At 45.9% G+C, this 20,293-nt stretch overlaps 1 protein-coding gene across 2 annotated transcripts in view; it reads left to right on the top strand.

The window, feature by feature from the left end:
- LOC138303556 (C-type lectin domain family 2 member B-like) overlaps nucleotides 1–20,293 on the top strand; it is a 150,093-nt gene that overhangs the window by 12,825 nt on the left and 116,975 nt on the right. Inside the window, exons 4-6 of one of the 2 annotated variants that reach the window (XM_069242802.1) lie at nucleotides 2,088–2,236; nucleotides 3,440–3,543; nucleotides 12,704–16,372. In XM_069242802.1, coding sequence (XP_069098903.1) covers nucleotides 2,088–2,236; nucleotides 3,440–3,543; nucleotides 12,704–12,821 — 371 coding nt within the window. In that variant the 3' untranslated portion in view covers nucleotides 12,822–16,372. Of the gene's footprint in view, nucleotides 1–2,087; nucleotides 2,237–3,439; nucleotides 3,544–12,703; nucleotides 16,373–20,293 lie in introns of those variants that run through there. The other variant, XR_011205412.1, reaches the window with a different exon arrangement.

The following is a 20,293-nucleotide window of genomic DNA, read 5'->3' as shown; positions in this document are numbered from 1 at the left end:
ATTTACTATTAAATAAAAAATATGTGTAACTTACTAAAAGTGCATTTTTAAACTAAACAATTTCTGTTAACTACAATGTGTGTCTTACACTTTGAAATATTGTAATAGAAAACATACATTAAAAAAATATACATTCTATACTTTTAATAACAATATCTTCTTTAATTTAATTTCAAGGTGTATTGTACTATTCATTTAAAATTCAATTTCAAAAAGGTGAAAAATATATCTTTAGTATTAAACGCTTAAATGAATGAAGCACAGAAACATTTTAAAAACCTTAACAAACATAAATAAAGTAATACATATTTTACAAGAACTCTTTACAAAAGAAAACCTTTTAAAAAAAGTAAGTATCTTAATTTCACATAACATCTCCAATATTACAAAGATACAAACATGTAAAAATGTGGAAATCAAAGATGTATTACAATCATCTCAATTCTATTAATATTTCTAAAATAATATGTTTTAAAATTATATTTCTTACATTGACCACACCCCACAAACATTGCCTATATTACATTCTAGCTTCAGTCCCATAAACACTATGGAAAGTGAATATATTTATTTGAGGAAGAATTCACTACTCTAACTTCAGCCCCTCAGATATTGGAGAACGTGAATGTATTTGGTGAGATGCAGGCATATTAACTATTCTAACTAGGGCTCCACAAACATTTTAGAAAGTTAATGTATTTTATTGGGTGGTGGACAGGAAGAGATTAGCTATTCTAACTCCAGCCCCACAAATATTGGAGACAGAGCACATGTTGGAGGGGGGTTATTAAATTAACTATTTTATCTCCGGACCGGATAAGCAATGAAAAAAGTGCATATATTGTGGGGGTAGCTTTACTATTTGAATTCTAATTTTATGCAGCACTTTAGCCTATAGATAGCATTCAAACTGAAAGAAACCTTAAAATTAATTGAATAAAAATGTAGCTTCACACAAATGTAGGCATATCCCCAAATATCTGTAGTAGCATTACCAAGGCAGATGTGTGGTCTAGTGGCTGAGCTGCTGACTTTGGAATCTCGTTGCCTGCATATTCTAGTCCCGGCTCAAGCACTTGACCAAACACCTTGTGATTCTGGGCAAATTGCTTAATTAACTGCAAATACATTGTAAATATGTTAGGAAAGTAGCTGTGAACTGTGACATGCACTGCCATTGTACAATTTAAATGTGTAAATTTCTATTTTTTGTACATACTCATATTTTAGTTTCCCCTAGCACCCAAAGCAATGTGCAATGCTACCAGATTAGGTTTGTGCTAAAAACAATTCCACTACTTACACACAAGGCTTGCAAATATATAGTCTACAACCTAGAAAACATATTTCATTGCTTTTACATACATCTATGAAGTAACTTTATTTTTTTCTATACCCACGCAAACCCAATCTAAATTTACTATGATTGTATAAAGGTTGCCTCCTCCTTCTTGAACTACAAGAAAGACCTTTCAGAAGAAACATTTAAAAAAATAGCATTAAAATGTGCTTAATCATTATCTTGAGCTCTCGTTCCTTTGATGGATCACCTGAAAATATCATGTTATTTGTAATTTGCACAAATGGATAAATGAAAAGTGTCCGTTAAGGAGGAACAAATAATCTAGTTGGACCGTGCAAGAGACAGCTTGCTTCCTGCTGCTCACAGTTTTAAAAGATATTAATTTTACATTTACCGATCATCATAGCTCCTCGAAGAGCTGCAGGTCCCTTTCCAAAGGCCCACCCAGCATGCACTTCTCCAGTGTGCCCCAGGCTCCCCGGCCCATCTCTTTGTAAGGAAATGGTCCACAGAAGAAGGTTTCTCAACTCAATGGGCCTGATTTAGATCTAGGCGGATGGAATACTCCATCAAAAACGGGGCACATACCCTGTCCGCCGTGTTATGATCCCTTATTGGACATAATGAGATCGTAATAATGCGGATGGGATATCTGTCACGTTTGTGGCAGAATATTCTCCTCCGCCAGGATCTGAATCAGGCCCTATGTTTCCACAATTTGACGAAGAGAACAAAGTAAGTTTCTTTGATGGTCCTAATGATCTACTTTTCTATCTCCTCGGAGGTCTGGACCCCCCCTGCCCGCATCAGTGGATGTGGTACGAAGGCAAGTGCTACCTGTTTTCCAAGGAGACCAAGACCTGGGATGCAAGTCAAGCATTCTGTGCTTCACAAAATGCAAACATGTCTACAATAGGAAGTCTCCAAGAAAAGGTAGGGTGATGTCTGATGTTGGGTTGTGGCAGTGAAATATGTATACATAAATCCCACTTCGGTGTATCATGCTTTTTTACTTTTAATAATTTCTTCCTTGGAAAAAACCCATTACCTACATCACTGCAATCTGTGGGCATCATCCCTTCCCATTTACACCCTGGAAGTGGATTTACCCCTGTCCCTGACAGAGGAAATGTCCAAATGTGTTCAGAACAGGACTGGGTTGTGTAGAAGTTTTTGAATGCTCACAGCTTCATCTGGGAGGGGATTTACATATGCATAATTGTGGGACAATATTGTGCATGAGTATATTTCTATAAAAGTGTCAATTCACATTATGTGAATTGTAAAAGTGAATTTGCATTGGTAAATTGAACATACATATGCAAATGGCCTTGTGAATCAGTCCATAAAGATGTACCATTAAACAGCACGTGCTGGAAGATGAGTATGTATGATGTCAGACAGGACCTTTTATCAACTCACAAGGCCTGAGTCAGCATTGACACATCATTAATAATGCAGATGTCTCTGGACTTTTCCTGGTAGGAAGAAGGAGTGTTTTTAAAGCTGTCTTAGTCTTTTTGCCTTTTTTTTAGTAGTAATCTGTGTTGCTGGTTGTTGACTCCTTATACCAGAAAACCTGGGACCATCAAAAGAATAATAGTGCTTCTAAAAGTATGTAAAACGCTACTTGGTGGCACTAAGTGGCAGTGCAGGTGGCTAGAGGCGGAGTCTCAAACCATGAAGGTGGAATCTTACCCCATGAAGGCGGAGTCTTACCCCATGAAGGCAGACTCTTACCCCCATGAAGGGGGAGTCTCACCCCATGAAGGCAGAGGCTTACCCCATGAAGGCAGACTCTTACCCCCATGAAGGCGGAGTCTCACCCAGTGAAGTCATCTATTACCCCATAAGGTGAACTCTTACCCCATGAAGGCGGAGTCTCACCCCATGAAGGCGGAGTGTTCAGATTGTAAACACTGTTCTAGACCATCTGAGGATGCCCTACAAGAGGTATTTACATAGTGACTTCATGGGCATAGAAGATATTGCCCCTTTGTTCCTGTTTTGAATGGGGAAGTTTTTCATGTGATTCTAAGAAATGTGTGCCCCTTTCTTAAGAACATAGGCTGTATCAATACTCTGCTTTTGTGTGGAGTAACCACCATCATTAACCAGTCTGAACTTTGGTTGCAGGCCATCGTTACCCATTTCAAAGACTCCAAGGATTATTGGGTTGGACTCCAGAATAAGGACGGGGAATGGAGGTGGCTGGATGGCTCTCTTTTAAGGACCGACATGTAAGATGCCTTTATTGATTGTTCCTGTAATGCTAACAAGAGTAACCTTTGTAGTAATCTCCAGGTCACTATAACTCCATGGCCAATGACCTGCGCTCAGCTACCCCCTACTTGTGCCAATCTCAGCAGTCCACGCTTTCTAGAAAGTGCAGGCATTTACATAGGGGCTCAATATGTGGACGTACGACCAGAATACAGTCCAACAAGCCCATGGGTCAGAACCCTCAGTGACATTGGATCAGATGTATGAAGATGCCAGGGAACGCAGCACAACACCTAAAGTTACTGCACCGCGTTGAGTGACAAGGAGAGAGAGGTGGTTGTACTGAAACACCCATGTACCACCCCTCTGGCACAGAGGTTTGCATTACTTTTAGGTAACTTTGCAACACCAAACAAGTTTTGCGCTGGAGAGTAAATAAAAAAAAATGTTCTGCCAAGGTTTGCATCACTTTTGTGACGCAAACCCAGTGCAAAAGGTTTGTAAATCTGGCTCATTGTTTTTGAAAAACTAAAAGTATATTTGGTAGGTACAGTGATGGTTCCCCAGCTCTTTCCTTTGGTAAACTCTGTTTCCCCACAATTGCAAGAGAGGCTGTTGCTTACTCCAGTATGTTTGTCATTCCTCTTGGCATTGTCCTGAGAGGCTAATACTGGATTTTAAAATTTGCTTGCAACAGAGAAGGGAAGGTCAGGTCTGAAATACTTTTGTGTGTTTCATGTAATGCCCTAAGTGGCCAAAGTTATGCCCAGATGTGGGTCCTGTGCCTACTGTGCCACTGGATCCAACCTACACCGAATGAAGAGCCCCACTGATAGGTAGAAAGTAAAGCCAGCATCAGTTGATGGGCAGTATTCATTCTTATATCTCTCTTTTTTTGTCCAAAAAAAGTATATTAGGTGGGAAGCACATTACTTGCGAGGTGCAACAGGGAAGAAGTTATGAGACTCAGTGGTAAACTGACAATGGGATGAATGCCCAGCAGCCTCCAGCACTGGTCAGCTGCTGATTTAAGGTGGCTGCTCTGCAAGCGATCACTTCCTGCCCCCCCAGCCCACCAAGGCGAAGCTAGCATGCTTGGCACACACATCACTCAGAGACTTTACTAGCATGTCTCATCATCACAGAGTTGCACGTCTTTGCTAGAGCACTCTCATTAGTGTAAAGAAACAGCTGACCCCTTCCCTGGTGTGCCTCCACTGCTCATGTAGGGCAGTGCAGAGGTTTACGACAGACGCGTATATTGGAACAGCCCCAGAAACACAACTATGACTATAGACACAGAGAGTAAGGTGCAGATTTATTAAGGACTTGTATAATCCTTTAGTGACTCAAGTCACCACAAGGCAACACAAGTCCTTAAATGGGATTTAGAAAAAACTTGCAAGGAGCTATTTGCACCACCTTGCATGACTTTGTAAAGAAATTACGCAACACAGTGGCTCCCGATGTGCTGCATTACATTTCTTTGTGCTAGACGCTCAATCGGTGGAGCCTGGGCGTCTCCATACATTCATCCATTGAATTTAAAGTAATCCAGGTTCACTAAAGGCAGTAAACTTGGGATTGCACCAAAATGGTTATTATTTGTCCTCATTACTTCCTCTTTCTATGCGTGACGCTTTCTACATCATGCGTAGAAAGAGGGGATTGTATCTTAGGTAGAGGGCCGGAGAGTGCCATATCTTACTAGGTAGGAAGCTGTTCAGCTCTCTCCTGTTCTCACAATGAAGAGCAGCATTTTGCTTACTGCCCAGTATTACGTGAACTTTTACTAAATACGTCTCAGTAGATTCATTACATTAGAGCAGAGATTTTTAGGTCTAGCATTAGTCAAGGCGTTTTGATCTTACTAAATTCATATATATATATATGATATATTTTCATATCAGCTTCTAGTCAGTGCTCTTCATTCATTGGTCTGTTGTTGTGTCCTTCATATTCTTCTTTCATCCCCGTAGCATATAGCATGAGGCAGAAGGTCTGCCCATCTTCAGCCTTTTATTACCTTTTCTGTGAGTGACTGCACTCTTCCCTTTCACAATGTGCACATCCACACACAAGGTAGTGCCTTTCAGTGCCAGTGACTAGTATGGCAATGCATGTTTTGGGGAAAAATATGTTTTGTTCTTTTTAACCAATGTTTATGTTTTTATATTGGCAAGAGCCTGTCCACTGCCCCAACAAGAGCTTTACAAAAACCAAGAAAAAACAAAGCAAGCACTGACAAAGCCAAAAGGCTTGCAGGCAGTGCCAGAACTGTTGGTTTTGCCAAAGCTTGTAAGTTCTGACGTAAAGACCACTTTAAGTGTCCACCACGGCTACTGTCTTCACATTTGGTATCAGCTCGCGGGACAGACCTTTGGTGTTGGGAGTGTCAATCATCATTAATAATGTGTGTCATCCCCCAAGAGCTGAGCCCATCCCAGAGCAGATACTCCCACCATTGCCCTGCTATGTGCCCACATCCACAGACAAGGCATGGCCCCACTGATCTGTGAGACGGAAGATGGGCGGAGGTGGAAAGAAGAGGCAGCAGAAGAGGGCAGCAGAGAGGAGGGCAGCAGTGATGGACAGCAGAGGAGGACAGCAGTGATGAACAGCAGTGGAGAGCAGGAGTGGAGGGCAACAGAGGAAGGCAGCGGTGGGCAGCAGTGGAGGGCAGCAGAGGGCAGCAGTGGGCACCAGTGGAGAGCAGGAGTGGAGGGCAGCAGAGGAAGGCAGCGGTGGGCAGCAGTGGAGAGCAGGAGTGGAGGGCAGCAGTGGGCAGCAGTGGAGGGCAGCAGTGGAGAGCAGGAGTGGAGGGCAGCACTGGGCAGCAGTGGAGAGCAGGAGTGGAGGGCAGCAGAAGGCAGCAGTGGGCAGCAGTGGAGGGCAGCAGTTCAGGACAGTGGAGGAGGACAGCAGAGGTGGGCATACATTATACCAGCACTTCAGAAGTATGCTATATTAATCAGTCATACTACCAGCACCTCTCTGCCGAACGGATATCCTTGTACTGCAGAGTAGCAGTACTTCAGGCTTGGTTTGCTAGTAATCCTGGGTAGTACCAGCACTTCTCAGCAGAGCTAATGTTCTTGTACTGCACAGTAGCAGCACCTCAGACCAAGCGTACTATATTATTCCGGCATACTACCAGCACTTCTCAGCAGGGCTATTATCCGTGTAATGCACAGTAGCAGCACTTCGAACCAGGCTTGCTACATTAATCAGGCTTATTAATCAGTCAATCAATCAGCAATTTGTAAAGCGCTGCTATTCACCCATGGGGTCTCACGGTGCTATCGAAGGGGAGCCGGTCAGTCGAAGACCTAGGTCCTGAGGTCGTTCTTGAACTGATCCAGCGAGGGGGCCTGCCTGAGGACGAGTGGTAGCGCGTTCCATGTCTGCGCGGTGAGGTAGGAGAAGGATCTACCTCCAACCGCGCCCTTCCTGATTCCAGGGGTGGCTGCGAGAGCAGGTTGAGCAGGTTGGAGTTGTCTGGTGAGTGCATGGAAAGATGGGCAGAGGTTGAAGTAGGCCAGTCCAGCGTTGTGCAGGGCCCTGTCGGTGTGTGGCAGGAGTTTGGAGGTGATGCGTTTGTTGACGGGGAGCCGGTGCAGGTCTCCCAGGCGGGCGGAGGCCTGGCTGTGGCGGGGGATGTCCAGGATGAGTCTGCTGGTGCGTTCTGAATTCTCTGAGTCCTGATTGGAGTTTCTTCACTAGGCCGGCATAGAGAGCGCTGCCGTAGTCAAGTCTGCTGCTGAGCAGCGATTGGGTGAGCGTCCTTCTTAATCACACACACTACCAGCACTTCTCAGCAGAACTGATATTCTTGTACTGCACAGTAGCAGCACGTATGACCAAGTATGCAATATTAAGCAGGCATACTACCAGCACTTCTCAGCAGGGCTCCTGTCCTTGTACTGCAGAGTAGCAGCACTTCCCAGTGGACTGAGGTGCACTTAAAGTGAGGCACTTCGGGCAGTTTTCAGTAAGGCTGCCACACTGTTGATTGGCAGCTCTATCATATTGCCGCAGAGGCGGTATATGGTCGTGGGGACAGGACCGGCACGCCTCTGCCGCTCTGCCACACATTTAATAGGACAGTTAACCACTTCTTTGCCAGTCTTTTGTGCTTTTAATGGCAGAGCTGAAGCTTTTCTCTGCAGCGCTGGTGTACTTTAAATGAGACTGAGCTGTACTTCTGAGCAGTAAGTGAATAGGGAGTAGCAGGCAGTAGCTGCTGGTGTCAAGGAAAGGTAGGGGGCAGTGTGGGGGGAGGAGCAATCATGAAACGAAAAAAAAAAACTTACCTGCTGCTCAGCGTTCACCGCTCTTCTGCTGTGTGTGCACAGGTTGAGGCTCCCAGACTCCCCTACGGCCAATCCAGACGCTGCTCTCATGCAGGTAATACCCATGAGAGCAGCGTTGGGATTGGGCGGAGGGGGCTGGTTTTGCACTCCCAGGGGGAGTGGCGGCCTGTGCCTGCTATTGTTCTCTACCAGCAATACAGCTGGGTTGGAGAGATGTAAATGCAATGTCGATTTGGCCATCCTTAGACGGGCGGCCAAACCGGCATGCGCACTGACAGCAGTGCCCACCACTCCTCCACCATTCTTTTCTCTCCACATCTTCTCCTTCTGCATGTCTTACGCCTCATCTCTTGTCTCTGCAGCACCCCCTTTTCACTCTCCCAAATGCACATCCTCGCATCTCCTTCACTCCATGTAGGAAAGTACCCTCTCTCTGGCATGTTACCCCCAATTTCCGCCTGATGTCAGTGTGTTTTTGACTGTGTCACTGGGACCCTGCTAGTCAGGACCCCAGTGCTTATTGTTTATGGCCTGCTTGTCAGTGTGTTTCACGCTAACCACAGTCATGCTAACCACAGTATTTCACTCCAAGTTGGCATACTGGTGCTCCCTTATAAGTCCCTAGTATATGGTACCTAGGTGCCCAGGGCATTGGGGTATCAGGGGATACCTATGGGCTGCAGCATTACTTTTGTCACCCATAGGGAGCCCAGGCAAAGGCTTCTGCAGGACTGCCATTGCAGTCTGTGTGAAATAGTGCACGCACCCTTTCACTGCCATTTACACTGCACCAGGTCTCTTATAAGTCACCTATATGTCAGGTCTTCCAACCCTGATGGCTGGGTGCAAAGTCCATGTGTGTGAGGGCACCCCTGCACTAGCAGATGTGCTCCCACGTCACCCACGCCCATTTTCCTGGACTTCGTGAGTGCGGGGATGCTATTTTACGTGTGCACTGGACATAGGTCAATACCTATGTCCATCTTCACAATGGTAACTCCGAATATGGCCATGTAAGGTGTCTAACAACTGGGAATTGTACCCCAATACTGATCTGAGTATGGGTTGCACAATTCCTTGCACTCTGAGGGCACCACTATGGACCCCCAGTACTGTGATACCAGCCTTCTGAGGTTTTCCAGGCAGCCCCAGCTGCTGCCACCTCACAGACAGGTTTCTGCCCTCCTGTTGCATGAGCAGCTCAAGCCCAGGAAGGCAGAACAAAGGATTTCCTTTAGGAGAGGGGTATTACACCCTCTCCCTTTGGAAATAGATGTTACAGGTATGGGAGGGTAGCCTCCCAGAACCTCTGGAAATGCTTTGAAGGGCACAGATGGTGCCCTCCTTGCATAATCCAGTCTACACTGGTTCAGGGACCCCCAGTCCCTGCTCTGGCATGAAGCTGGACAAAGGAAAGGGGAGTGACTACTCCCCTTTCCATCACCACCCCAGGGGTGGTGCTCAGAGCTCATCCAGAGGGTCCCTGGGTTCTGCCATCTTGTTTTCAGGATGGGCAGGGAACTCTGGGAGCATCTGAGTTGCCAGTGCCAGCAGGTGACGTCAGAGCCCTCTGTTGATAGGTGCTTCCCTGGTTAGGTGAAGAATCCCTCTTTCAGGACAATTTAGGGTCTCTTCTCTGGGTGTTTCCTCAGATTCGGATTGCAAGACTCCAGCAGGAATCCTCTACATCCTTTACTTCATCTTCTACCGATGGAACCACAGCTGAACCCTCCATGACCTCTACAAACTGCAACCAAGAAGCAAAGATGACTTCTTCAACATTGTAACTTCAGTACCTGCCAGCAACTGCAACAGTTTCCAGATCGTGCATCCTCCGAGGACTGCCTGTCTTCAGCCTGCACCAGAAAAACCGAAGGAATCTCCCATGAAGTGATGGAGTCACTTCCCTGCTTCAGCAGGCACCTCTCTGCAGCGACGACTGGTGGCATGGGTCCCCTCCCAGATGACGAGTGTGGATCCAGCAACATGGGTGGTGGACTAAAGTGACCCGACAGTCCCAACGTCCAGCTGTCCAGTTTTGGTAGTGGTAAGAGCTTGCTCCCCACGCAAGACAGTACCCCCGTGCACTGCGTGACTTGCAGTTGCCAAGGCTTGTGTGCGACCTTCCATGAAGTTCTTTGTGCACAGCACAGCTTAGGCCCCCAGCACTCCATCCTGCGATGCGCAGCTTCCTGAGTGGTTCTCCGGGGGCGTGGGATCCCTTTGTGTCGTGCTGCATGGGCCTCCATTTGCACTTTCTTTGTCCCTGTGCTGTGGAACTCCTGTGCGAGCTGTCTGGTCTTCTGAGGGCTCTCTGAGTGGGTAGAGGGCACCAGGTCCCTCCTGGTCCCGGGCAGCGCCATCTTCTGCCAAAGGCTTGTTGGCGGAATCCAGTGACGCAAACCAGACTGCAATCATCCATCCGGCGTGGGACATCTTCTGCACCAACCAGGAACCCGCATCTTTCTTCTTGGTTGCATAACTGACTTTGTCTTCTCACCGGTGGTTCTTCTTTTGCACCTTCATCCGGGTTAGCACGGGCTCCTATTCTCCCTGGACTCTTCAGTGCTTCTTGGACTTGGTCCCCTTCTTCCACAGGTCTTCAGGTCCAGGAATCCATTGTTGGTGTCTTGCAGTCTCTTCTGGTTCTTGCAAAATCTCCTATCATGACTTCTTGTGTGTTTCAGGAAACTTAGGCCCATATTTATACTTTTTTTAGCGCCAGATTTTGCGTCATTTTTTGACGCAAAAGTGGCGTAAATTTACAAAATACAATGATATTTTGTAAGTTTGCATCACTTTTGCGTAAAAAATGATGCAAATCCGGCGCTAAAAAAGTATAAATATGGGCCTTACTGTGATTTACTCCTACTTTCCTGGGCTCTGAGGTGGGTTCTATTACTTACCTTTGGTGTTTTCTTACACTCCGAGCGCTCCTCTACACACTACACTTGCCTAGGTGGGAAACCGACATTCGCATTCCACTATTTTAGTATATGGTTTGAGTTCCCCCTAGGCCCATTGCAACCTATTGTGATTTTAATTATTTGCACTGTTTTTTGACTGTTTACTTACCTGTTTTTGGTTACTAATGTATATATTGTGTATATTGCTTAACTCCTAAGGGAGTATAGTCTCTAAGGTATTTTTGGCATTTGTGTCACCAAAATAAAGTACCTTTATTTTTGTAACACTGAGTATTTTCTTTCATGTGTGAGTACTGTGTGACTACAGTGTACATGTCTCCTAGATAAGCCTTGGCTGCTCAGCTACAGCTACCCATAGACAGCCTGGCTTCTAGACACTGACTACAGGGATAACTGGACCTGGTATAAGGTGTAAGTACCTTAGGTACCCACCACACACCAGGCCAGCCTCCTACACTTCACCACACTCCAAACAGACAACTCACCCGCTCACCTGTCACCTCTGCATTTACTTTTACCCTTCTCAATGTTTTAACAATTCTGTACATCCTTAGCACACATTTACACAGACTCACAGTTGCAACTGGAGCACATGAACATTGATCTGTGCGCTCTGCAGAGAGGCCAAGGATTGGATGAGCATGTATTTGCAACACCTTTGTGACCCACCGAAGACACTGTCAGACACTAGCTCTGCCTTCAGCCTCAACTCTAGAGAATCAATCGTGGCCCAATATAAGCACCTAGAGCCGACTCAGTTCAAAGTATGCGCTATACACAAATAATATGCTACACAAAACATACATCAAACAACATCCTGGGAATAGCTAATGCTCCTAGGGAGTGTAAGATTAAGTACAACGTGAAATATAAACAGGAGCTAGACGGCTGACACGGATTACCTTAACGTGTTTTACTTCATTGTTCAGAAATCGATCAGTGTATTGGCCATTACAGATAAGGACATGAATACAGGGCTCAATAGGGACCGGTTTCAATATCTGGTTTAAATCACTACTAACTCGGTGTGAGACCCGCCCACCCAAAGCCCTGGTGACCAAGTCATTTAATCAGTCCCTTATTTTAAGCACGTGGGATGATCAGACCTATGCGAATATATCAAACTTTTTAATAGTACTCCCACATAAAAATGTATGCGTGGATGACGTGCGCTCTTAGACAGCACTTTATTAAACAAGCATTGTCATAGCTAACTGATCCTGCTACTTTTAAGCTTCGGAGCTGCTTTTTCATTGGTTGGTAAGTTTGTGTGTGTGGGTGAGCTAACACAGGAATGAGTTAATGGGGAAATGGATGAAAGGGCGAGTGAGTTCACGGATGGATGAAAGTGTGAGGATGTGAGTACATCCATGATGAAGGGACGAGTAAGTGCATGGAAGGATGAAGGGGCGAGTGACTGCATGGAAGGATGAAGGGGCAAGCAAGTGCATAGAAGGATCAAGGTGCAAGTGTGAGTGCATGGATGGATGAAGGGGTAAGGGAGTGCATGTATGGATGAAGGGGCGGGTGTCTGAGTGCATGTATGGATGAGGGGGTGAGTGAGTGCATAGATGGAAGAAGGGAAGATTTTCTGAGTGCATGGAAGGATGAAGGAGTGAATGACTGAGCACATGGCTGGATGAGTGAGTGAGCAGCAGTGGCAGGAGGGTGGAGCAGTCGCCAAGGGAGCTGTAGCAAACTTCAGCATCCTAGCCCCAGAATTCCTCAGTATTGATTCATAATGGTATTCATTCATCCACACATGCATGCTCTTACACTCACACACACTCCACACTCACTCACGCTGGAGCTCCCGCTGTGCACGTGCTTCATGCGTACCCCTAACACGCAGAACATGTTCAAAATGATTTCAGCAGAGCGCTCTATGGCCGCAGGACCAGAGCAGGACCCTGATGCTGTTTTTGTTCCCTCCTCAGTATCCAGTTAAGGAACACTGCCCCCGGCCTGGACTGCGCCTACCTGAGCTCTGAACGCCTCGGGGCGCTGGACTGCGCGACTTCAAGGCACTGGATCTGCACAAAGGATGGGCACTAGCCCACAGCCTAACAACAGCCATCAATATATCAGTCCCAAAGGGAATCCCTTCTAAAGGGCAGGGGGGCTGCCTATCTAACTGCGCTGAGTGGGTCTGTGCCAGGAACTTGGTATAAGAGTTATATTTTGTACGCTGTCTATTTATCTTAATTGTGTTTGTTTATTTTATAAATGCATAGGCCCTAATTTACGGGATTTGGCGTAGAGAAGGGCAGCCAGTCACCCTGCTCACTGCCCTGTGTTGAAGGGAAAGAACAGGGATGTGCTGTATCTATGCATTATGGTGCATTCCTGTCCTTTCCCCCACGCATGGGTTTTGGCAGTCTAGCGCCAACACAGGGACCCTTGCGTCATGTTGCATGGGTACCTGCATTGTAGGCAGGATTGATTTTATGCAGGAAGGGCCACCTTCCTGCACAGAAACAATCCTCAGAGGCATATTCCTCTTTCTATGTGTGCTGCAGAATGCAGGCATGCGCTGCCTTGCCGTACTCAATATCTATGAGGCCATTGAAAGTCACGCAAAGTGGCTTTTCGTGGCCTCATATATATGGTTGAAAGGTTTGCGCTGCCACCGTCACAAAAAGTAACGCTCCGGCGGCTCATATGCCCATATTGTATATGCTGAATATCCACTCCAGCCTCCTGCGTAGGGTATTTGTGGAGTGCAAACCTCGCTGCAGGTCATTGGGTCAGTGTTCAGACCCTGGAGGAGCCGGTGAGTGCAGGGAGGGTGCAGACAGGGAGAAGGACTGCAGGTGGCGCTCACACAGGGAGAGAAGACGCACATAGAGGCCTTTGGAAACCGTCTGCATCCAGTGCTTCATTTGAGCAGGTGGATACTGATGGGTGGCACGGGCACTCATTTTAGGGTACCAGTACTTAATATTCCTCATCTCACATTTCCCGAGAGAAAAAGAGGGAAAACACGCAAAATGGAAAGATGGAGGAAGAGAAAGATGGAAAAACCATCGGAAAGAAGGAGCCCGCGGGAGTGAGATAAAGGGGCATGGAGTGTCTGTTACTGAATTAAGGCAGCCTGGGGTGGATTGAAGACAACGCAGCTTTGGTATTCTGCACCCTGACATGTGATGGCACCAGTGTTTTTAAGCAGAGCTTTGGGCACCAGCACTCATTCTTTTATAAATTTAGCATCTCCGCCATCCTGGGAAGGACACACGGAGAGAAGATCTTGCTATAAAAAGAGGGGGGTTCAGGTCCTCGGACAAGGAGGGTATGAGGACACTGTTCTCTTATGTCTCACATCCTTTGAACGATGTAGTGGAGCAAAGAAATGAGTACTGAACGCCCCCAAATCAAAGGCTCTATTCGACATTGGCAAAGCCAGTCGGGCACGCTTACCTTTACATAGAAGCAAGACCGATTGGCGTTGCCAATGCATGTTTACAGCAGCCGTCAGTGTTTGTCCAGATCCATGGTATAGCTTCCACATTTCTGTTGCAGTTTTTCCAGTGACCACTAGGTGGCAACGAAATGCAGCAAACAGCTGTTGTTAAAACCTGGCTCTGTTTTATTAAATGTAATGCTGCGTTCAGAGCTGGATGAATGATGCATCCAGTGACAGTGGAACCAAGAAGCTCACATGGGTGGGTCAAACTCAGAAAAAGAGGAAAGCCACAAATAAGAGCAAGGCAACTGGGATTAACTTGAAAGCCATCCAATCTTGTGCAAGGATTGGGCTGTGGAGTATATTAACTAATTCAGTCTGCAACAGAGAGCTAGAACTGTCTGTAGAGAGACTGCAAAAAGAAGCCAATAGAACAACATGTTTTAGGATCTGTCATGTTCTTGTGTATTACTGAACTCCTTGTCAAATAATACAGCCAAGGCATTTAACTCTGTGGGCAACATCTCTTGAATCTCTTCACACCATGATATTAAGGATAAAACCAACGTCATCTTATGGAACATGTAGTGGGGATTCTTCCAACTGAGCTGTAGCCGCAGAGCGAATGCCAGCCTTGCAGATGCCCAGGGCACTGTATGCATCTCCCCACAAAAAGGCACATATATTTAGTTTAAATGATCCCACTTTCAGGCTGCCTTTACCAGATTGCGTTCTTGCTCTGTCGTCTCAGTAATGTGTTTTATTTCTAAATTCAGTTTGGTTTTAGATGCAATTGGTGGTGACCGGTAATTTGAGAGGGAGGGGGGTCGACAGGCCACATATTTACAAACATACATACTCACAACCATACATTCACAAGCACACACACACACCTTTCACTAGCATACACACACACACCCATCCACAACACATGTGCACTAATACACATACCTCCACACATACACATGCACTCACACATGCATGCACTAAGCATTAAAAAAAAAAATACCGGACTGCAGCAGTGACCTGGTGGTGCGGGACTGACGCCTCCGAGGTTCCTGGAGGGTTCTGACTACCGCCCCCTCTCATTGGGTGACCTTAGGCGGCGGTCCCTTACTCGTCGCAGTGTACAATGGGGTCAGTGAGACTGCTGACCCCACCCCACTCTGTGACAAGGTGTCACTGATTGACACTCGACCTCAGGCACCTCAGGGCTTAAAACATAGGCGTCCAGGTCCGAGCGTATCTGTAACGTGCTCCTTCGTCATGACAGAAAGGACCTCGAGGCGCTTTGCAGGGCTGAGGAAAAGTTGAGCTTAGACAGGCTGGCGCTTTCACATTTAATGTATGTACACCGATGGGCTGGCTGACTCGAACAGAAAAAGTGCCTGTCAGACCTATGCTCAGCCTGACAGACACTCTCTGGAAGGGGCGGGTCCCCTCTACTTTTGATGAGCTACAGGTTGGCGTTTCAGCAGTGCCCCCACGGTTACCCAAAGCACAAAAACCTTGGCACTAGTTGGCCTGTGGATATGGCACGGGTTCTAACAGATGAAGTACAGATGCCCTTCGGTATTACTCTAATTTGGGTCCAGGACTACTGAATAATCACGCTAGCCTTACCACACAGCCATTACATCACAGTACACTTAGCAATTTCATGACACCCCGGAGCACCTGAATGAACTTTGAGGCAGATATCTGTGTGTGAGAATGTGGTGAGACCCAGAGAAGGTTTTTGGTGATTTATTCTTTCAAGGGGGTTGGAATGGCACCAGAACGGCGTTGCTTTGCTGGGGGAACTTCGTGAACTGTTGGCTGTCTGGGGAACAGGTTAGATTCAGAACCCACATTTGTTGCCCTGGCTCTCCGGTTATTGATTGTAGATCCGCGACGTCACTCTGTGCTCCCACACTCGGCTGGACACATCAAAGTCCATCATTTCAGATGAACTTATTTTTATAAGCGTAGGGGCAAGTGAAACACATGAACCAAATTGGGGGGGATAATTTATGTAAAAGTTTGTAGTATGGGTCGAGATCAATGTCGTAATTGTGGCAATATTAGAATGAATCCTATATATCATTACCTTACTTTATATTGATTATATATATGCTGATTTGTACAATGCATCCATATTTATTTATAGGTTTGCTACTTTTCCAATAAAAATGTCTATAGTAAATAAAATGTGTATGCATTATCAGAGTCTCCAGGCGTTTGTACCTTTGACTGAAGGAACTGAAATTGAGACTTGTTTACTGTGGACGAGCGCCTGGAGGCCGACAGGCTTCATGTGACAGGGATTAATGGCGGGTGCAACACCCAGTGCGAAATTAGTCACGAGAAAAAAAACATTTGCTTAGAAATGTGAAATGCAATCTCGTCTGGTTTTGTGGGCCCTTTGTCCATGGTAGCATTAATACTCTGTGGACTAAATGCCTGAACTGCAGGGTGTGCTTGTTGTGCAGGCTGGAAACAAATGCCCCCGTCACAGGCGAATGTAAGACATACTGTCAGAGTCGCATATACATGGCCACTAGCCGACTGGTTAAGGGCCATATGTACGAACACTTTTTCCCATAGACACAGAATGTGTAAAAACCTTTGCTACATCTGGCCCTAAGTGCCTTAGAACTGAAGCGGGTAGATTTCCTCCCTCTCGGTACGGTGTATATCCGGCTAAGACGACCCAGGGCGCTCCTTCATCACTGAAGCCACCCCTTCTCATACTCTGAGCTGCTTGAGCAGTTGGCCACTAAACCACGCTGAAGATCCTGGTATCCTGTCAGCATTTCTAAATCACTATCAGGTTCGTAATTAGCAGGTATTGCAGCAGCTCTGTATGTATGAAAGTTCCAGGTATTGGGAATTACAGGGTCGAACTGCAACCCACGAGGAAAATATTTCAAAGAGCTACCTATCAGGTGTATCTATAACCGACATCAGTGGTTCCCAACCGGTTGTCTGGGGACCCCTGGGGGTCCACGAAGCCTTCTCAGGGAATCCATGGATGCTTAAAAAATTAAATAATATTAATAGATTAGGTCCCCAGCTTTCAGTAATGGCTCAGTTGGGGGGTCCCCGGATTCCAAGAAAGAGTCCGTGGAGGTCCCCGGACTCCAGTAATGATAAAGTGGGGGTCCACAGAAGTCAAAAGGTTGGGAACCACTGACCTACATTAGCCCACCTCCTGCACTGGCAAAGCCCCCAGCCAGGAGATGTTGTGCGAGGGGTGCCCTGAAATGTACTTTCAGAATAAGTTGCTGCACCATTGTAAAACAGATTTAAGAGATGAGATTCCAAACTGGAATTGAAATGGGGAATAACATCTTATTAGTCGTAAACCTCAGAAACTCACAGCGGAGAGGGAGCGCCTATCTAGAATGAGGTAGGAGACCAATATTACACCTAATGCCTCCGCTGCTGGTAAGGATTGGCAAATCTTTGGTGTGTGATCCACGATTACTCAAAGATCTGCCCCATGCTGGGCACTAATGATACATTTTCTGAAATTGTCTCCATAGCATGACACGAGAGAATGTCCTCGAAACCCCCAAGTATCAAAGACGACTGCGCACCTGCATGCCAGGCCAACCCCTTAGACCGATTCAAGACATTCAGACAGTGCGTTGCACGAGTTGGTTCAACTAGCGTATGCTGGGAAGGTCAGGTATTGAGCACCATTACTCCACAAACCTACCATTAGTATACACCCCTCCCTCCCACCGACCCAGGACAGGGGGTAGGAGATAGGTTGTTGAAGGCTACGTTGCTGAAGGTGGGCCAGATGTTGGTAAATGACATGTTTATCCCAGGGACCACTGCCTACTACAATGAAAATAAAACTTTTCAGTTTTCTTTTTGAAATGCATCCCATTTTCCTTTAAGGAAAATTAACTGTATTTTTTAAAAATGCTTTAATGAAAAAGCAATCACAGGCATGGTGGTTAGCTGACCCCAGCAGGCCACCATCCCTGTGTTTCTTGCAATTCACATGGGTCTCAAAGTGAGACACACTTCATGAATATTAACGAGGTAGGCCTATTTGTGACCTACTGTGACTTGCACAATGTGTCAAAGTCACATTGGTACATGGGTGTTTGCGATTTCCTATTTGTGAATTGCAATAAAACGCAATTAGGAAATCGCTAAGCCAAAGCTAGGTACATCTGGCCCGCAGCTTTTATTATGTATGCTCCGGGTCAGCCATAAGACTGAGGTGCCCATGACCGCTTTTCCGGGCCTTTTCCCTGCCTTTAGACACTGCCCATCATCTACTCATACTTAGCAAGAGGTTGTCTCTCATAACCACTTAAAGATTTCCAGCAACATGGGACTTAAGTCGTCATAGATGACTATTCTACAGCTCCACCAAGGCTACAATGCAGACTTCTTCAAGGTCCAGAACTAGCCACATCCCCCAACACTTCACCCTTGAATAAACCATCCATCTGCTGGGTCTGTGCTTTGAAGAGATGTGTGATATGTGCTCCCAGCAATGCAGGATGTGAGAGGCGGCGATGCCAATATCATACAACCTGTATAGAGAGAGAGATAGCTCACTCTGATTAAAGTTAAAGTTGTAATGTTTGTGAATTTAAGACCCCCGAAAGGCTTCATTGTACTAAAAGTCGATGATGGCTTGTTTAGCCAGCTGGCCCATGAACAAGTTATCAAGTTCGTTGACAATTAACCAGAAATGCAGTTTGCGAATAGCAATTGGCTTACTCTTTTGTGGGTGGGTGCATATCACTATCTAAACCCTTCCCTAACACCCCTGAAACCTGTCCTTAGTCTCCCTAAACCTTCCTATTTAGTAGTAATCACGCCCCTTATCCAGCCACTCCACCTGGTCCCTCACACATTTACTACTAAGTAGTAAACTTACATGTGTGAGGCAGGGCTTAATTTGTAAATAAAGATGTGCCAGTGCCCAAGTTCTCCTTTGAAACATGCGGCTGCTGCAATTAAATGTGCGAGCACGGAATACTGAGGCAGCGTAATCCTAAAGTCATCTCGGGCCTCTTTAATTCATTTACAGCCATTCACTGCCCCTTCAGCTCACTCTTGCAGCTTTCTCCCTTTGTGACTGTTTCTCGTTTTTCTCTTCTGCTTTCTTTCCCATATGTGCCTTTGGCTCGCAGTAAATACTTCAGGCCCTCAAAAATCAGTGCCGGAGCCCTGCACAGGAAAACGCCGGCTCAAACTAAGCAGTGGTGTGAGGACCGCCCCATAAGATAGGCAAGTTGGAGGTGGCCATTTCACGCATAGGCTTGTGAATAAACATACTGCAAATGTACTACAAAATGAAGGTTGTGAAAAGGGCACAAAGTATTTACAACCAATGATGCATAGAAACCCTCTCTGCAATAATAAGTACATCTCTAATGTATGTGATTATGTCGTTTTATTTCTCTTAAACATTGCTACACAGAGTTTATGTAAACTGATGTGCATCAACTATCCTGAACAAACAAATTTATTGCAGAGAAGAAAGTCAGCAAACTCTTTGCATTTGCATTAAAACAAGCAATGGCAAAGCCAATGGTCCTGACTTGTAGTTGAGTCATGACAAAAAGGTTGAAAACAGCCTGCTGCAGAGGAAAAAATGCTTTCTGCATACATCTATGAGATAAATTATTGTTTGACTAGTGAGAGTGCTTTTGAGATGTCAAATAGTCCCTCATGCACTGTACTTCAAACACGTCACAGGAACGCTGTACCTTACAGCCAATAGCATGAGGTGAGAGAAAACTATTCTGGGCGGAGCTGAAGCCCAAACTGTGAATATTTTAATGAACTGGTAACAACTGCACTGTCAGGTAAGATTTAAGAAGATATAACGAGGGCCTTGACCCTCTGCAGATAGCATCAATCATAAAAGATCACCAACTGATTAGACTGCTGAAGTCGTGATTCCTGCATAAATTAAACATAACGTGATTTGCAAATCATTAGCAGTAATGCCAGGGAAGCCCATCTTTAGAGTCAGCTGCCACTAAACAAGTTGGCTAAGACTTTACAGATCCAATTTGAATGCCCATGGCCCCATATCAGTCTGTTTCACAGGACCCTCTGTGGTTCCCCTCCCCTCGTCTCTGCATTTCACACTCACACACCC

This window comes from Pleurodeles waltl, chromosome 7 (genome assembly GCF_031143425.1).
Source record: "Pleurodeles waltl isolate 20211129_DDA chromosome 7, aPleWal1.hap1.20221129, whole genome shotgun sequence".
Lineage (NCBI taxonomy): Eukaryota > Metazoa > Chordata > Amphibia > Caudata > Salamandridae > Pleurodeles > Pleurodeles waltl.
Note: the sequence above shows the minus strand (reverse complement) of the source record. Positions and strands in the feature narration are given on the sequence as shown.